At 40.2% G+C, this 18,928-nt stretch overlaps 1 protein-coding gene across 1 annotated transcript in view; it reads left to right on the plus strand.

The window, feature by feature from the left end:
• The window catches only part of TMC5 (transmembrane channel like 5), a 95,753-nt gene extending 77,026 nt beyond the window's left edge, over window positions 1-18,727 (plus strand). Inside the window, exons 13-22 of the mRNA XM_069734133.1 lie at window positions 841-919; window positions 7,157-7,254; window positions 7,335-7,430; window positions 8,029-8,104; window positions 8,668-8,801; window positions 9,735-9,908; window positions 11,161-11,239; window positions 12,363-12,461; window positions 12,699-12,741; window positions 17,693-18,727. Coding sequence (XP_069590234.1) covers window positions 841-919; window positions 7,157-7,254; window positions 7,335-7,430; window positions 8,029-8,104; window positions 8,668-8,801; window positions 9,735-9,908; window positions 11,161-11,239; window positions 12,363-12,461; window positions 12,699-12,741; window positions 17,693-18,105 — 1,291 coding nt within the window. The 3' untranslated portion in view covers window positions 18,106-18,727. The remainder of the gene's footprint in view (window positions 1-840; window positions 920-7,156; window positions 7,255-7,334; window positions 7,431-8,028; window positions 8,105-8,667; window positions 8,802-9,734; window positions 9,909-11,160; window positions 11,240-12,362; window positions 12,462-12,698; window positions 12,742-17,692) is intronic.
• The last annotated feature ends 201 nt before the right edge of the window (window positions 18,728-18,928 follow it).

The following is an 18,928-nucleotide window of genomic DNA, read 5'->3' on the forward strand; positions in this document are numbered from 1 at the left end:
ATAAATTTATACAATGTGATTTTCTAGATTTTATTTTTGATATTCTATCTCTCAATGTTAAAATTAACCTACTTTTAAATTTTTAGACTGTTCATGTCTTTGTAAGTGGGCAAACTTACACAATCAGCAAGGGATAAAATACTTATTTCCCCCACTGTAACCTAACGAGGTGTGTGGACAGGAGTTGTCCTTATTAGACCATCCATTTAATTAGCATCTATTACCAATAATGTATTGTCTTCTATGCATTTATAATATAGAGATGTAGCATTTTTTCCATTAACTCACAACGTGTTAACTGTAGCTTGAGGAAGAAAAATGTCTCAATGCGGAAGACTGTAACAATGCGAAGTTACTCTTCCTGCAAAAAAAAAAAATGGAAGTGACCACGACCTGACTACCTGTCACCTACCCTGTAGCTAAAAATTAAGGGAAAAAACGGAGCAGATTCCTATAGTATGTTTTCTTTTTTACCTCTCACTAGCTGGTAGAGTGTGAGAAGTTACCGTAAATTTTTCTGCTTCAAGGTATCTTGCTGAAAATGATGTGTGTCATCTTAGAAAATTGTGCATTTGTACATAGTAATAAATATCTTTTTTTCAAATTCAAGATACATTTGCAATTACAGAATAAGTCCCAACAGCAGGAGGCACTCTCTATATTAGTTAGGCACCTTGGCGCATCTTGGGTATTTACCACTCCAATTCCCAAGTCATCGTTTCAAGGAACAGTCACTATTGGTAATATGGAGATGTCAGTGTGGTTCTTATACACAAAGGCTTGATCTTGCTTTGAAACAGTACAGTAAGTGAAATATATATATACCGTATGTCTTTCCAGAAATGTCCTTCTGAAATTTTCAATTATTGGTATTTTATGCTACTACTGGCTGGAGAAAATTGCACAGAGTGATCGAGAGGTAAGTTTTATTTTTGGCAATTACATTGATAAGATGTACAGTAGGGATGATCAAATCTTTTGAAATTGAAATTTGTCGGGTATAGATCATTTCAATTTGCTGCAAATCAATACTTCAAAGCCTGGAAAAGACTTGTGTAACACTGAGATCTCCTACGAATGCATTGACCCACTTTCAAAATCTTTAATGAACATACATCCTTTTATCATTGGGATCAGTTGTACATGAATAAAAGTTGACGTTGATCCATATATGATTTATTTGGACAAAGGTAAGGTTTTCCATGCTTGTCCAGGATAACTTAATCCTCTTGTGTATGTCAACGCTAAAGGCCTAGTTGCATAGTTTCTTTTACAGTACACTGGAGACAGTACGCTATAGCAAACTGGACCAGTTTTTGACACTGGTCCAGTCTGCCTAGATTAAAGTCCATGGATTCAGGGCTCACAGTATCTCCCATTAAAAGGACACAGTCTTGGTAAGACTGAACCTAGCTATTCAGCCAGTGCCTCTCTGTTTGCTGAAGTGTCTCAGGTTGTGGCAAAGGTGGATGAAACATCTGCTCCATCATGCCCAATAGATTGTAGTTTTTGCAGCTTGGATACTTGTTGTAGCCCAAACAACGGCACAGGCATTGGAGCACTGACTCTGTGGGAGTGGAAAGAGGTCTCTTGATCAACTTTGCAGTAATCAAGTCTCCGACTGGTGAAAGCTTTGCCGAGCAGGAACCACAGGTTATCCTAATAATACTCTAATTTTGACGCCAATTTGGAAACTGGAAAAAAAAATCCCCATTTTTCTTTTATAATGATGGTTGAAATTCAAGTCATAGTCATCTCTTCGATGGCAATGATACTATGGTCAGCCCCCAAGCATAACAGGTTAGCTTGTCATGATTACTAGCAGGGCTGTGGAATCACTGAGTCGGAGTCAGAGTCAGTATAAAATGGACCGACTCCAACTCCTAAAACGTATAATAAATTGGGTACAGTAGAACAATGCAGTATGTGCAGTATATTGTTTCATAAAAATGTGGGAAAGTTAAAAAATGTTCTATAAATATCTGTTCCATTCGTGATCTAAGGATCTGGGCTTTTTGTTGAGGTGAATCTGTGCTGTACTTTATGTACATGCTCAGTAGTGAGGCAGTGCTGTGGAGTCAGAGGTGGGAGTCAGAGGAATTGAGCAGTAGAAGTCGGAGGTTTGGCCTACTGACTCCACAGCCCTGCACACCAGCATGACTGAAAGCTCTCTTGGTTCACTTTGTGCACCCCACTGTGACGATTAGTCATCATGGCAAACATTGTGATCATTTACACTCTTAATGTCAGTCACATCACCTACCTGTGCCAACTTAATGTCCCCCTTCATTTTCACAGCGTTGCTCCTTTTGGCTAGGTTCACATTAGCATGCGGCTGAGCTGTGGAGGGCTGCGTACTTCCTCCATTAAGCTCTGCCCACTCCCTAACTTCTTCTGCTTAGCCCCGCCTACTTCTGCATGCGTCCTGCGTACCTATCTTTACCATTGGGTACGCAAGACATGCGGATGTATGCACATGTATGCGGATGCGTCGTTTTGCCGACCGCGCGTGAACGCCACTTGTTGATGCATCCGCATGTCCTATGTACCCAAATATTAAAGATAGGTACGCAGGACACATACAGAAGTAGGCGGAGCTAAGTGGAAGTCGGCGGAGCTTAACGGAGGAAGTATGCAGCCCTCTGCAACTCAGTCGAACGCAAATGTGAACCGGCCTTTTCCTCATCATCGTTTTCCTCCTCTCTTGTCTCTTCATGTTGCTGCATGCAACATGGACATTGATGACCCAAAACAGCCACAGGGCTGTGATAAACACATTCAAATAGCTGTTTTCTTCCATGCCCTGTTGCATTTTGGTGAATGTTTTCACCAGGATGAATATGAGGGGGATAGCATAGTTAATTCCACAATTTTGTAGCTTCTTCAAAGGGCTTTAGTAGGTAACACGTGTCTCTCATCAGCTTCTATTGGCGGATCGCAAAGTAACCCATGCTCGTTTTACTGCTGCATGATGTAGTTGGTAACTGCTCTGCACTACTCATACAGGCACTACATCATTTGCAGTGTTAAATTTCAGAGGATTGCTACAATGCAAACCAAGCAATTGAGTTAAAAATTGCTAGTAGTGCAAAATTTCAAAAGAATAAAAAGTAGCTGTTGTGCCATTAGCTGCAAAGATCCCGGGCAGTAGATATGCTCCTGACTTCTGGCCAGGCGCCCTGGATCTGCAGGCAAGCACCACTTTGAATATCTTACAAGACATCAAAGTCAATGTCCTATAAGACATCCCCAGGAAGCATAATGACACCACTCCATTGCACCACATGTATGACGTGCCCTGTGTGCAGGGGAGAAGATGACTTGAGATAGCTGAGTATAACCTTTATTTTTGTCGTCAAGGGTGCTACAAAGGTGGCTTTCTTATTTGGAAGGAGACACTCAACTGATGTCATACTATGGAGCATTAAGGGGGCATTAATTCTTTCTAAAGTAAGCGCTCAAGGAGCATTATTATTGGGTTAGGAAGAGTAATACCTGGCTTGCTCGTGGTGCTGGCAAACCATGTTTTGCCAGTGCTTTATTGCTATTAAAATGAATGGCACAATTTATAAAGAAACAAAACTCTAAAAAAAAAAAACCTGCACATTTGCTTATTTTTAAAAATTAGCAAAGAAATGTGAACACTCCCATTCTCATATTGTGTGCCCCTCTCCTCTCTAAGGCATCCATTAAACTGGCCAAAAATCAAACGTGAATAGACTCATGTTAATGACTGTACACACAATATATTTACGGGTAATTGTTTTATCAGCGAGATCATGTTGACCGGTAGAAATTTAAGGTCACACAACCATTGTTCAGAACAATGGAAAGAACATAAAAACTCTTAATATGAAGCATTAAGGAAGCAGAACTATAATAACATTCATAGATTGCAAATCAATGTACTGTATGTGCCCACTTTGCAGTAAATTTAAGCCCTCGAAGACCATCCACTTTATTTAATAAAAATCAATTTAAATACATAAATTAATTAAAAAGAAACATTCTAAATATATAAATAAAAAATCAATCTAAATATATCTAAAATGTTGCGCTAATTTGTTTCCTAGTATATCTTAAAGAAGCACTCCTCCTCCCAAAGTGTTTATCCTCATAAAATAGTTATATTATAATGCGCTGAGTACATACAATTGCTCATTTTGCCTTTCTACCCAATTAATTCTTCGGTTTTCTCTGTTCTATGGAAGTCTCTTGTTCCTGCATTTATCATCCCCCTCTTCAACTCCTGACCCAGCTGCTCCCTTCTCTCCTTGCTATAGACTTTTGCAGTGACTCATGACTTGTGCAGAGAAAATTGACCTCCTGTTTCTACATAGAGCTTAGAAGGAATCAGCTAGTCAGTATCTAATTACGTGATATCATAGACCTAATGGAAAAGAGAAGAATTAACTGGGTAGAAAGACAAAATGAGCAATTGTAAGTACATAGTGCTATATTATATGATGACTGGAATATATTAAGAGGATAAACATTTTGATGGGAGGAGTGCTTCTTTTATATGGGAAAGAGCTCGGTTTTTCTCATACAAACCTCCAAGTCCTCTTTATAATTGAGTTATAAAATAAAAATCTAGATAAAGAGCAAGCACGAGAAGGTAGCGCCATGGAATTTACTGCATACCACACACACAATGAATTTAATAATATAAAAGTATACGGTAACTCATTCAGCTATTGTGCACCACATATGTGAATACCACCTCTATCCCAATATGCTTATCCTGTTTTTGGGAATAGCGCCGAGTGCCAACCCTATTTTCTACTATATGAGGTATACAGTTAAATCTTTCGACTGGTGGCTGCAGGTAGCCAAAATGAAATACTATAACTCATTTTATGATTATCCATATTTCATAATTCCAGGCTGCTGCTTTTGTGGGCATCTGGTGGCAGTGGCAATGGAAGTGGCAGCAACTGCACAGTATAGAATAGGATGGAAAAGCAAGGAGATAGCTGGCTGTGTAAGGCCTGTCATGGCAACCCTGGCAGCAGCAGTACAGTATAGCAGTATAAAACTCAGTGGGCAGCCTGAAGATATGTGGCTGGTGTAGATGTTTAGTGGCAGAAGTTGCATGCATGGTATTAACACATGACGGGACAGGTAAGGAGATACTGTATCTGGCAGTAGAGGCACAGATTCATCAGGGGCTTGGCAACCTTTGATTGAACAAATATACCAGTTCTTATCAGGTTCTTTATACTACTTAGCATGTCCGGTCTAAATCGATAAGTCTGCAGTCACTCTGTGTGACTGCAGACTTACGAATCTCGCCAGCATACGTACTGTGCGCTGTGACTATTCACCGCTTTCTGAGTCAGGAATGGCGGGTACGTATGTATTATACATACTCCCAGGCAGAACCAGTCTAGTGGGCTAGGTCTAGTTCCAGCAGTTTAATGGGCGTGGCCTCACTCAATACAAGTATATGGAACAAGGCCGCACCCACTAGCTGGCTTCTGCTTGGGAGTATGCATAACGCTTACATCGTTCCTGGCTCGGAAACCAGCAAATCATTACAGCAAATAGTGCCTGACTGCAAACTTTATCAATTTAAACCCCTTTAATAAAAAGTATGTTATTATGCCACTAGATGGTGGCTCGATTCTACCGTATCAAGTATTCCAGCATATGTATGTATGTATATAACAGCCACATAGTATATAGCACAGGACACGTTGTATATAGGAGCCATGTAGTATATAGCAGAAACGCAGTCTATAATACAGCCATGTAGTATATAACACAGCCCACGTAATATATAACACAGCCCACGCAGTATATAACACAGCCCACGCAATATATAGCACAGCTCACGCAGTACATACCACAGCCCATGCAGTATATAACACTGCCCACGTAGTATATAGCAGCCACACAGCATATAACACAGCCCACGTAATATAACACAGCCCAAGTAATTTATAGTACAGCCCACGCAGTATATAACACAGGCCACATAGTATATAACACAGCCCACGCAGTACATAACACTGCCCACATAGTATATAACACTGCACACATAGTATATAGCAGCCACGCAGTATATAACACAGCCCACGCAGTATATAACACAGGCCACATAGTATATAACACAGCCCATGCAGTATATAACACTGGCCACGTAGTATATAGCAGCAACGCAGTATATAACACAGCCCACGTAGTATATAGCAGTGTGGGCACCATATCCCTGTTAAAAAAAATAATTAAAATAAAAAATAGTTATATACTCACCCGCCGGTGTCCAGCGAAGCTGTCGCTATGCGCGCGCGGCTGCCGCCAGCTTCTGTTCCCAGAGATGCATTGTGAAATTACCCAGATGACTTAGCGGTCTTGCGAGACCGCTAAGTCTTCTGGGTAGTTTTGCAATGCATCTATGGGAACGGAAGCTGGCGGCAGCCGCACGCGCATCGGCGGATGACGGAAGGTGAGAATAGCAGATTTTTAGTTTTTTTATTATTTTTAAGATTAGATCTTTTTACTATTGATGCTGCATAGGCAGCATCAATAGTAAAAAGTTGGTCACACAGGGTTAATAGCAGCATTAACGGAGTGCATTACCCGTGGCATAATGCGGTCCGTTAACGCTGCCATTAACCCTGTGTGAGCGCTGACTGGAGGGGAGTATGGAGCGGGCGCTGGGCACTTACTGGACGGAAGTAGGGAGGGACTAATTCTCGGCCGGACTGTGCCCGACGCCGATCAGCGACGCGGAATTTCCAGGACAGACAGAAAGACAGAAAGACAGACAGAAGTACCCCCTAGACAATTATATTATGCCATAATACACAGTGAAGTATGTTAAAGCATCTTATGAATCAATGAAGTTGTCACCAGGTCTTTGAAGCCTCATCTGATAGCAGTGTATCATAGAGTCAAAGATCCTGATTCCATTGATATGACACTAACTGAGCGGCTTGCTGTAGTTTTGATAAAACTAGAACTCATAAACTTCTGCCATGTAGTCCAATATCTTCACAATCTCTGACCACTGATTTATTGCTTTCTGCCTATGAAGTTGGTTCAATCAAGCGTAATCCCAAATTTCCCCTCCGACAGTATGAGAGATGCCTCAGTAACAATTACAACGATAAGTGACAATTCTTGCACATTTGTGACATTCTTTCTCTAGTGCTGGGAATCCTATATTGGACAAGACATCTATCGTCTGGTTGTGATCGATTTTCTCTTTGTGCTGTTTGGTTCCTTCTTTGGAGAGTTTCTGAGAAAGTAAGTTATGTGTCCTTGTCCACGTAAGTCAGGGGTCCTTGTTATAATCGGCATTTTACATCTGAACCTATTTTTTGTAGGATTATTGGCAAATACTGCCTTAAAACATTAGGAGTCCCTGAATTTGATATTGCGAGGAACGTTTTGGATCTGATTTATGCACAGACATTGGCCTGGTATGTCATTATTATTATTATTTATTATTGTAGCGCCATTTATTCTATGGCGCATTACATTTGTAAATATGTTCTTATGATTTTAGTACTATCCACCTTATACTAGTTACTGCCCGTTTGTCATAAAGGTTAGAATTCATTTCACTACAAAAGAATGTAAAACTGTAGATATGATCTCCAACAAGAATATAGGGTTTTCAGTTTTCAGTTCCATACTGCTCGTGTTTTGGATCAATGTTAGATATTTCTAAAAGATGTATCTAAACTTACTTCTATGGGGCTGACGGAGATAGGACTCAACTTTCTCTATCAGTTCCATAGATTGGTACGGTATCCTTGCATGGATGGGACTCGAAAACCTCTTGTTCTCAGGACGGGTGGTTGACCTCAGCAAACAGATGGGGAATCATAAAGAAGAAAAATGACTTTTTTTTTCCAAATAAGATCTATATAATTTAAATATGGTTGCATTATTGATTTATGCATAGGTTGTTGAAATACTTTTTAATGTAGATATCTATATTTAAAAGCAAAGGCATAAAAACTATGTCTGCTCATATAGCCCTATAGCAATATTTGTTATTTTTCTCTTTTACAGGATCGGAATCTTCTTCTCCCCTTTACTACCAATATTACAGATGATCAAATTATTCATAATATTTTATGTTAAAAAGGTAATACATGGGAGGGGGGAGGGGAAGTTGGTTATAGTTATAATTCACTGTCTAATGTTCAAAGTCCTGTAAAACTCTATTTGCTTTTCTAATGCTGATGAATAATCTACGTACCCTTTGTTTATTGTTCAATATTGTTTTTTTTTTTTTATAAAAAAGGTAATACATTAAAATGCAATATATTCGGAACATTTTTCCCAAATAAAATACAGCTAATAAATCTTCATATATAAATACAGCCTAAAAATAAAGACAACTGAACACAGCCTGTAAATAAATACAGATACAATCTTTTAGAGCATAACATAGGAAAAAAAATTGTAGAGGTAACTAATATATAAGAAAAATACACTTTTTTTTATCTTCAAGCATTATGGGGTTCCATGAACTGACTTTTAAACTCTAAATAGTAATCTTGTCCAGAGCATGTGAGCATATGATAAAAGGAAAACAATAAACATAAATTATATAATTCCAGTAAATTGACTAAGAAAATGGAAACCAAAGTGAAGGTAATTGTGTAGAGGCCCAGACAAATATTGTTTTTTTTTATCGTTATCTAGGTGAGCCTAATGATGAACTGTATTCCTCCTCGGAGAGCCTGGAGAGCATCACACATGACCACAGTCTTCATTTTCCTCCTTTTTTTCCCATCATTTGTTGGAGTTCTCTCTGTTGTTGGGGTCACTTTGTGGAGGTAAAGAAATAACTGCAAGCTTCTCTTATCAAACTAAAGTCATTTCTTTCCATATTGTTGAAGGAAAATTTGGACAGAGTTAGTTAAAATTGTGGAGGGCAATGTCTTCCAAGGTTTAGAGGACTGTTCACTTTGCCTGGCACCAAGCTGAAAACAACAATTGGGAGGAGCAGTATGAGGAGAATCTTGGAGTCTTCTGCTTTTGGCCGGTTTGCCTTGTTAGGAACACCATCCATGGTTGATTGGCTGAGAGATAGTAGAATAATTCTCCTTAATATTTTTGGCAGTTGTAATGTCGCCACTGTTTGTAGCCCACTAAACCTTTTTATGAGCTGAACAGGAGATTTAAGCACTTAGTATATGTGTCCTTCTTTGCAATGCTCATATCTCTCATGACAGCACTTCTTAGATATTGCAGGTCTATTGTCATAATAAAAAACAGTTTGTGAAGCAGAGATTTACACGATGAGGTCCGTTTGTGTTTAGGCCAGGAACAATCATGACGTGTTATAGGCTTCCTCGACGAAATACGTTATCATCAATGCACTCTCGAAACTGGGACTGTTATGAGTAAAGTAGATGGACCTCAGAGTCATTTCCACATAATGGGGTTCTCATAGGAGAAGATCTGCAACGTGGAACGAGAGGATGTAGTAAGAAGGATTTCAGAGGATGAAAGTCGTAGGTCATCACCTGAGTGGGTTGGTAGATGTAGGTCATCACCTGAGTGGGTTGGTAGATGTAGGTCATCACCTGAGTGGGTTGGTAGATGTAGATGTGAGCAGAGATCTATGAGAATGAAGAGTTGTAGAGTCTTTTGAGCAGGTGGGGGACGGAGTTCTAAGCAAGATTTACAATTCCTTTACTTTCAGTCTTCTTTATTTTGTTTCACCTTATTTAGTTTCTTCTAACGTTTCTTGTTTCTGATTTTAGACGTAAGCCTTCAGAGATGTGTGGACCTTTCCGGACTCTGCCTACTCCATACGACTCAATTACTACATGGATAAGTTCTATAAGAATTTTTGAAAATGCAAAATGGGTCGTGTGGATTTACAACAACTTGGTTGAAAGTGTCCTGTTCTTTTACATACTCACCCTGATTGTTTTGTAAGTATAATATAGCGTCTCTTAAATACGGTAGCTCTCTAACTCTGGTTTTATATAATCTGCTCCACTCTTTACAACAACCAAACTCAACTAACCATTGTGTGATCTGTGATCATATTAATATGGACACAACTACATTCCAGACAGGTCCTACAGTACAGGAATAGGAAAATCTAACATTTTTAGGCATTTTATTGCTGCACTTGCCAAACATTTGTTTGGTCAGGAGCTAAGGCCCGTACCTTAAAAAATAAGCTTTTGGTTTCATGAATAGATATTTTCCGTCCTTATAACTTTTGGTAAAAATTAGTATATCTTGGGGATTGGCTGGTGTGAATTTCCCTGCAGAAATTGGACCATCGTACAGAGTTTTGGGGCCCTTGCACAGAGCTGGAAACAACATAAAACAAGCAAAAAAATTAATGGCATTTATGATTACTATTTTCTTAAGAGTCATCCTCATTTTTTGTAAAAGTCAGGTTTTTGTGCCTTCTCCTGGTAGGGCCAGGTGTCCCCTTTTAGAAAACTTTTGCTGCCCTGCTCAGCTTGTTGCAAAAAACAAACTGAGTTTTATTTATCCACCCCTGGTCCAATGCTGTGTTTCTCACACTGCTTCTGTAATTGCGTATAGTTTACAGCGCTGCAGACAATTACTGGGCTCAACTGATCAACTGATGTAGATGGCATTGGCCAATTAGCTTAATGATTGATCGATATGACTTCACCACTGCAGCCAAACAACAGAGTCTTGGGCAATGCAAAGTCACAACACTGAACCCACAGGGATTAAGCAAGGTGTTAAGTTTTTTTACAGAGAGATGCCGTAAAGGGGCTACCAGGTACACATAAAATTGGCCACTTTCTAAACGCTCTCATTTTTCATATTTCTAGTGCAGTAATGCAGTTCAAATTTCGTGTTTCAAGTTTGCATGTTTCAGCGCTGCAGAGTGCTCCCTTATTTACTTAAGTTTTTTTTACAATGAATTAATTCGACAGACAAAAATTTTCTGAAAGCGGACAAAGCCTTTAATATTTACGGTTAGTGCCTGACTGATTGGTACATTGGTCATTCGCGGCTGTGCCAAGCATGCCCATGTGCTATACCTGAATGAAGAGGTAGGGTATATGGTGGATGGTCTGAGTTTATTAGTTGGTCTTGATTTGTATATATATCTGAGCAGACAGAGTTTTTGTGCACTTTATGGTTATATCACAGATGACATCAAATTAATTATTTTACATTTTGCTACAGAATTATTTCATATCTTTACTTGCAAATTGTCCAAGGACGGAAGATAATGGTGAAGCTGCTGCTCACACAGATCGCTAATGTAAGTGTATACATTGGAAAACTTATCTGCATTACCTATGCATTCCAAATATTGTACTGATGACATATCGTTAGGATATACCAAAAATATCAGATCAGTGAAGGTCCATCTCTTGGTACCTCTAACTCTATGGTCAGCTGTTTGAAGAAGCCATAGCAGTCCTGTGAGTGGTGTGTCCCTATTTACACCATACACACAGAAGTGCAATGCTATTTACCTGTGGCTTTAACCCCTTATCTGCAGGTAAATACCATTTTTCAGAGGTGACAGGTTTCCTTTAAAAAGCCACTTTAGGTTCCAAAACCTCCCTGAGTGTTTCATGAAGCGGTTTCCGTTTGAAAAAATTGCTGGATTTTTTCTCCTCAAAATTCTCAATGTGAACGTAGCCTAACCATGCATTAGTATATGTGGCTTCTTTTTCAGTAATATGTTGAGTAGTTGATAACCTTTCCAATGGCTTTAAATATACGATATGCTGGTACACAAATCAGTGACGCTTTCAGGGCTGCTGCAGCCCCTTCACATAGCAAATCAGAATAGGTGCCAGGGGTCTCTTCCCTACTAATCAAATACTGATGGACTATCCTAATGCTTGGTCATCAAAATTAAAATATCTGTCAACCTACTTAACATAGAAACTATAAAGTTTGGCTTGACCAGAACCTGCACATTGTAATATAGAAGATGATCACTTTGGATCCATCATGGATGCCTTTGCCAGCTGCTAGCAGTAGCTAAAACACATCCAGGTATTTAAAGGCATTGTCCATGAAAATGGGCTGTGGTGGACAGGTGACTCCCGCATTGTGTCATTGGTGATGGCACTGATACATGGTGTGAAAGTCACCTAGACCGTGACCGCCAATCACAGACCGCAGCGGTCCTGCTTCTGCCTGAATAATGACATCTCTCCAGACCACTGAGTGTCCAGTGCTGGATCCAGTTAAGTGCCAGAAGGTGAGTATTATTTTGTTTGCTATTTTTTAGCACACCAAGCCACTGGGAAAATTTTCATTTTGCCTGGACAATCCTATTAAGAAATCCTTAATGAATACTTGCCAACATGTAAACCCCATATGCCTGTCTATAATCATTACAAATAATTGTATTATAACTTTTTCAGGTGGGTAAAGACAAATCGTTTTTGCTTGAAGGACTCCGAAAATCAAAGAAACCAAGTGAAAGAAAGCGTGGTGAACCCCACCAAACACCACAAGTACAGGTTAGGAAACTGAATTTCTTTACAAAACGTATTGTTAATAAATATTCATCCCTATAAGTTTTATCACCTCTATCAATAAAACCCCCAAAATAAAATCAGTGAACACAGATTTGGTCATGATTAGGTAAATATTCCTATGGTGGATAACGAACACTCAATGATTTTTCCATCAACTGCAAGCGATGATGTACCATGTTTGCTTTAAAAATTTACTATTAACTGCTTATAATATCCTAGGTTCAGCAGTCATATAGAAGTGAAAAGCAGCAGATGGGTCGGGGTAAGTTACAAATTCTTTGAACATTTTTTTTTTAATTTATTTTTACATTTAACAGTGTACTGGACATATATAAGTGTCACCGAAGCCTCTAAAATATTGAGGTTATCACATCCGCTGACCACAGCCAGTAAGCGTCTAATCGGCTATAAAGATGCTGATCGCTGGGTGTCTACTGTTCTGTTTGTACACCAGTTCTATGCTCGCAGAAGGATCATTAATATGCATCTCTACGCATAGAATATCATGGTTATTAGCAGCACATGTCCTGTAATATGCAACCAATGGGGATGAGGGGCACTGCTAGACCTAATATTACCCAACAGGCCAGACCGCATATCAAATATAAGGGTTGGGGGTCACTTGGGGAATAGTGATCACAAAATAATAAGTTTTCATGTATCCTTTAAAAAGATGTGTAGTAGAGGGGTTACAAGGACACTAAACTTCAGGAGGGCAAATTTCCAATGGATGAGAGAGGATCTTGGTGCAATTAACTGGGACGATATCCTGAGAAATATAAATACACAAAGAAAATGGGAGACGTTTATTAGCATCCTGAATAGGACCTGTGCACAGTATATACCGTATGGGAATAAACATACTAGAAATAGGAGGAAACCAATATGGCTAAATAGAGCTGTAAGGGGCGCAATAAGTGACAAAAAGAAAGCATTTAGAGAATTAAAGGAAGTAGGTAGAGATGAGGCATTAAATAAATACAGAAAATTAAATAAAGTCTGTAAAAAGCAAATCAAGGCAGCAAAGATTGAGACAGAGAGACTCATTGCCAGAGAGAGTTAAAATAATCCCAAAATATTCTTTAACTACGTAAATAGTAAGAAACTAAAAAATGATAGTGTTGGCCCCCTTAAAATAGTCTGGTTGAAATGGTGGAAGAGGATGAGGAAAAAGCCAATATGCTAAATGACTTTTTTTCATCAGTATTTACAATAGAAAATCCCATGGCAGACAAAATGACTAGTGATAAAAATTCCCCATTAAATGTCACCTGCTTAACCCAGCAGGAAGTGCGGCGGCATCTAAAAATCACTAAAATTAACAAATCTCCGGGCCTGGATGGGATACACCCTCGAGTACTGCAGGAATTAAGTACAGTCATTGATAGACCATTATTTTTAATCTTTAAATACTCCATAATAACAGGGTCTGTGCCACAGGACTGGCGTATAGCAAATGTGGTGCCAATATTCAAAAAGGGAACAAAAACTGAACTCGGCAATTATAGGCCAGTAAGCTTAACCTCTACTGTGGGTAAAATCCTGGAGGGCATTCTAAGGGATGCTATACTGGAGTATCTGAAGAGGAATAACCTCATGACCTAATATCAGCACGGGTTTACTAGGGACCGTTCATGTCAGACTAATTTGATCAGTTTCTATGAAGAGGTAAGTTCCGGACTGGACCAAGGGAACCCAGTGGATGTAGTGTATATGGACTTTTCAAATGCTTTTGATACGGTGCCACACAAAAGGTTGATACATAAAATGAGAATAATGGGGATAGGGGAAAATATGTGTAAGTAGGTTAAGAGCTGGCTCAGGGAAACAAAGGGTGGTTATTAAAGGAGCACACTCGGACTGGGTCGCGGTTAGCAGTGGGGTACCACAGGGGTCAGTATTGGGCGCTCTTCTTTTTAACATATTTATTAATGACCTTGCAGGGGGCATTCAGAGTAGAATTTCAATATTTGCAGATGACACTAAACTCTGCAGGGTAATCAATACAGAGGAGGACAATTTTATATTAAAGGGATGATTTATGTAAACTAGAAGCTTGGGCTGATAAATGGCAAATGAGCTTTAATGGGGGATAAATGTAAGGTCATGCACTTGGGTAGAAGTAATAAGATGTATAACTATGCGCTTAATTCTAAAACTCTGGGCAAAACCATCAATGAAAAAGACCTCAGTGTATGGGTGGACGACAAACTCATGTTCAGTGGCCAGTGTCAGGCAGCTGCTACAAAGGCAAATAAAATAATGGGATGCATTAAAAGAGGCATAGATGCTCATGAGGAGAACATAATTTTACCTCTATACAAGTCACTAGTTCGACCACACTTAGAATACTGTGCACAGTTCTGGTCTCTGGTGTATAAGAAAGACATAGCTGAACTAGAGCGGGTGCAGAGAAGAGCGACCAAGGTTATTAGAGGACTGGGGGGTCTGCAATACCAAGATAGGTTATTACACTTGGGGCTATTTAGTTTGGAAAAGCGAAGACTAAGGGGTGATCTTATTTTAATGTATAAATATATGAGGGGACAGTACAAAGACCTTTCTGGTGATCTTTTTAATCATAGACCTGAGACAGGGACAAGGGGGCATCCTCTACGTCTGGCGGAAAGAAGGTTTAGGCATAATAACAGACGCGGATTCTTTACTGTAAGAGCAGTGAGACTATGGAACTCTCTGCCGTATGATGTTGTAATGAGTGATTCATTACTTAAATTTAAGAGGGGATTGGATACCTTTCTTGAAAAGTATAATGTTGCAGGGTAGATACACTAGATTCCTTGATAGGGCGTTGACCCAGGGAACTAGTCTGATTGCCGTATGTGGAGTCGGGAAGGATTACTATTTGCCACATGGTTTTTTTTTTGCCTTCCTCTGGATCAACATGTTAGGGCATGTTAGGTTAGGCTATGGGTTGAACTAGATGGACTTAAAGTCTTCCTTCAACCTTAATAATTATGTTACTATGTTACTATGAGTTTAAAGCGGTTTTCCCAAGAACAAAGTTAATTTTAAAATTGATTTTAATTAATAGATTTTGGAATAATAATAATTTCCACAATTGGATGTGTTTAAAAAAATGTTCCTGTGCTGAGATAATCTTATACATGTGCTCCTGCTGTTTACTGTGTAATGGCTGTGTCTGACCGTACAGGAACATGGTCTGATCATTCCACATCTCCTGGACTGGTGGGGGATTGCAAAACAGACAGGACAACATGTGATCACATCTGATTCTTTTTGTGAGGTAAAGCATTTCGCTGTGTTTTGCAAAAATCTTTTACCTCAAAGAAAGAATTAAAGAATTATTTGCGATCCGGTGCGGTAATGTCTGTATACTCTTTTGCATCCCCCGCTGCTCAGGAGATGTGGTATGAATCTGGTCAGACCATATTCCTGTACGGTCAGACACCGCCATTACACAATCCACAGCTTCAACAAGGACAAGGAGAAGGTGCACTACTAATCGATAAGATAAGATAAAAGCGTGCTACATCATGTGGAGAAAAGAGACATGGTATAAGGAAGAAAAGAAACCACATATGGATGTGCACTCCTAATTATATAATATACAAACGTCTACTGAGACACACACAAACCAAAGATATACGGTACATATGCACTCACTTCCCTCGCAGAAATAAGAACATTATATAAACAGCAAAAACATATACAATTGTCACATGAATTATTTTGACTATGCACACTAGCCCAGGAAATATATCACCTACGATAATAAAAGAATATATTGTCCAGTAAACATCTGTGATGGTGACCAGTATACTGCCATCCCAATATGTTATTAGCACTGTGGAGCGCCCGCCAGGGCCATGGAGTACTCGGGCCAGGTCGGTCGGTTCTTCCTGGGGTTGTCATGGCAGCAGTGACCTGGTCCATGGCCCTGAGCGTCCAATAAAATGATGAGGGAAAGGGGAATAAAGTTTATAGGGAATTTGTTTGTGACGCCACCTGTGGTGCTCGGCAATGAGTGGCCGACGCCGCTTAAAGGGACCGCTGGGGCCGATGGTGATGCAGCTGGGATGGTTCTGCTCCCCACAGGTGGAGTGGGTTCCAAGGGCTACCGGTACAGTTTGTAAGGGATTGTGGACATTGGGGTGCAGGACTGAGGATGTGCGAAATGGCTGGAGGACACAAGGATTATAGTTTTCTTTACCTTTACTTGGTGATAGAAGGTGCAGTCCGGGGCACAGGTAACAAGCGATGATGGGGGTCTGGGCAGCTTGGAAGCAAATTAGGATCCACCTAGCCAGGTGGGTTTGGAGGCCTTCCTTCTGCGCTATTCTCTTAGGTATTTGCTGCCTGAAGCTCTGCACAATTTCCTCTCACTGTCTATCAGTTTGTGTAAAATGTTCCCCACATGGCAGGCCACTTGAGCCTATTCCAGGTGTCGCTCCTTAGCGGTGGCTCCGGGCTCTGGAGTGCTGCTGTGCCGCTGGGTGTTAGAGGGGCCAGGAGACCTGCAATCTCCTGCCTTCAGGGTTTAGCTGCCGGGAGCAACCACGGACTCCAGCGTCCGGTTTCTGGGCGCTCGGTTTTGGGGTTAGCTTGGACACAGCTCCACTCACCATGCCCTCCTCAACTTCTCTCCTGTCTCACTCTCTCAGACTAACTAACCCCGCCTCCAGGCCAGAACTTATAGGGAAACTCCCCTGAAACCGTGTGTTAGAGCTCTTTCTTCTGGTCTGGAGTCAGGAAAGCGCTGGATGCTGGTATTACCTGGTAAAAGGACCCCTCCTTGCTTCCAGGCATGACATCACCCCTTGTGAGGGAGGCAGTGCCACTGTGGCAACCGGACTCCTGGGGTGCCACAACTGCATGGTCATATATCAAATAAAGAGACAGATGTATAGACGGACACCCCTGTAAATAGCATTAAGCTAATAATGCAACCTCCTATTGTAGGGCATATCATATTATGAAATTAATTAGCAGAGGAAGCTGTACCTTAAAACATCATAGTGTACAAAGATGGACATTAACTGCAAGGTTTTGATCATGCTTGCAAAAATGAAATTTAGCAATATGTCCCAAAACATAATTGCCATACACTGATGATTCTCATTTATATTGTCTGGGCCAGCTTCAGAAACCCTTTGTGATTCATTTTTATTTGCTTTTTTTTGCAGTTCTTGTAAGTTTTTAGTTTTTCAGGATTCTTTTTTTTGTCCTTACAGAATCCAGACCACAAAGTGGTGGTCGTTCCAGAGACTTGGAACTTTCTAGGCAGCAAATGGAAGAAAGTTCTTCCCCAAATAACCATAATTCTGATAATTCAAATACAATGGCGATGATTATGAGGGCAAGACAAGAGGCTGAATATGAAGAACTGCAGCCTATGCATGGAGAAACAAATAGAAATGCAATGGAGATGGCGGTAAGAGCAAGACCAAATGATGAGCAAGAGCAAAACCAGCACAATGTGGAAGAAGCTCAGGACTTTGACAGTCGGCAGCCTTGGAGGCACACAAATTCATCAGCTGCCAGACCAATGGATGGTTACGAAGAACAGCGGCCTTGGAGCCAACCAAAAACAGACACCTTGGCGATGCTTATGAGAGCAAGACAACAAGCAGAGCAGGATCAGTAGATCCTTCTTGTGAGAAGACGTTACGACTGATCTAAAAGACTCATCATCAAACGCTCAACCTATGAAGTCGGGACGTCTCATCACCGAGCCATCAAACCTTGTACACGTGTGATTATTTTACATGCTTAAAATGGAGGACAGTATGTTCAGTGAAGTTATTTGCTGCAATATATGTGTTTAAGAATTATATACTGGTGATGAGCCAGTTTGCTCGTTACTCGATTTTTCCGAGCATGCTCGGGTGTTCTCCGAGTATTTTTGGCGTGCTCGGAGATTTAGTTTGTGTCCCCACAGCTGCATATTTTGCAGCTGCTATACAGCCTGAATACATGTGGGGATTCCCTAACAAAGAGGCAATCCCTGCATGTATTCAGGCTGTCCAGCAGCCGCAAATCATGCAGCTGCGGGGACACAAACTAAATCTCCGAGCACGCCCAAAATACTCGGAGAACACCCGAGCATGCTCGGAAATCTTGAGTAATGAGCAAACTCGCTCATCACTATTAAATACCTATTTTATGTACATTGTTAATAAGTAGCAAAACATTTCATAATATTCGTCAATTACACAAAATACATAAGATTACTATATTATTTATTAAATATGAATTTTCTGAATGTCGGCCCTGGTGCAATCTATTGTTCTTTTTTGCATTTATTACTCTTTCTTCACAATTTATTACTCATAGAACTCTTTTTTGCGTTTCTTTAACATCGCGGACACATTTTTAGTTATGGTACACCTAGCTGTCAGGCTTGACTTTCGACAACTAAGGACTTGTACCTCATCTCACGAGGCCTACCTGAGATGATGTAGACACAC

Source organism: Ranitomeya imitator, chromosome 7 (assembly GCF_032444005.1).
Source record: "Ranitomeya imitator isolate aRanImi1 chromosome 7, aRanImi1.pri, whole genome shotgun sequence".
In the NCBI taxonomy this organism is placed as follows: domain Eukaryota; kingdom Metazoa; phylum Chordata; class Amphibia; order Anura; family Dendrobatidae; genus Ranitomeya; species Ranitomeya imitator.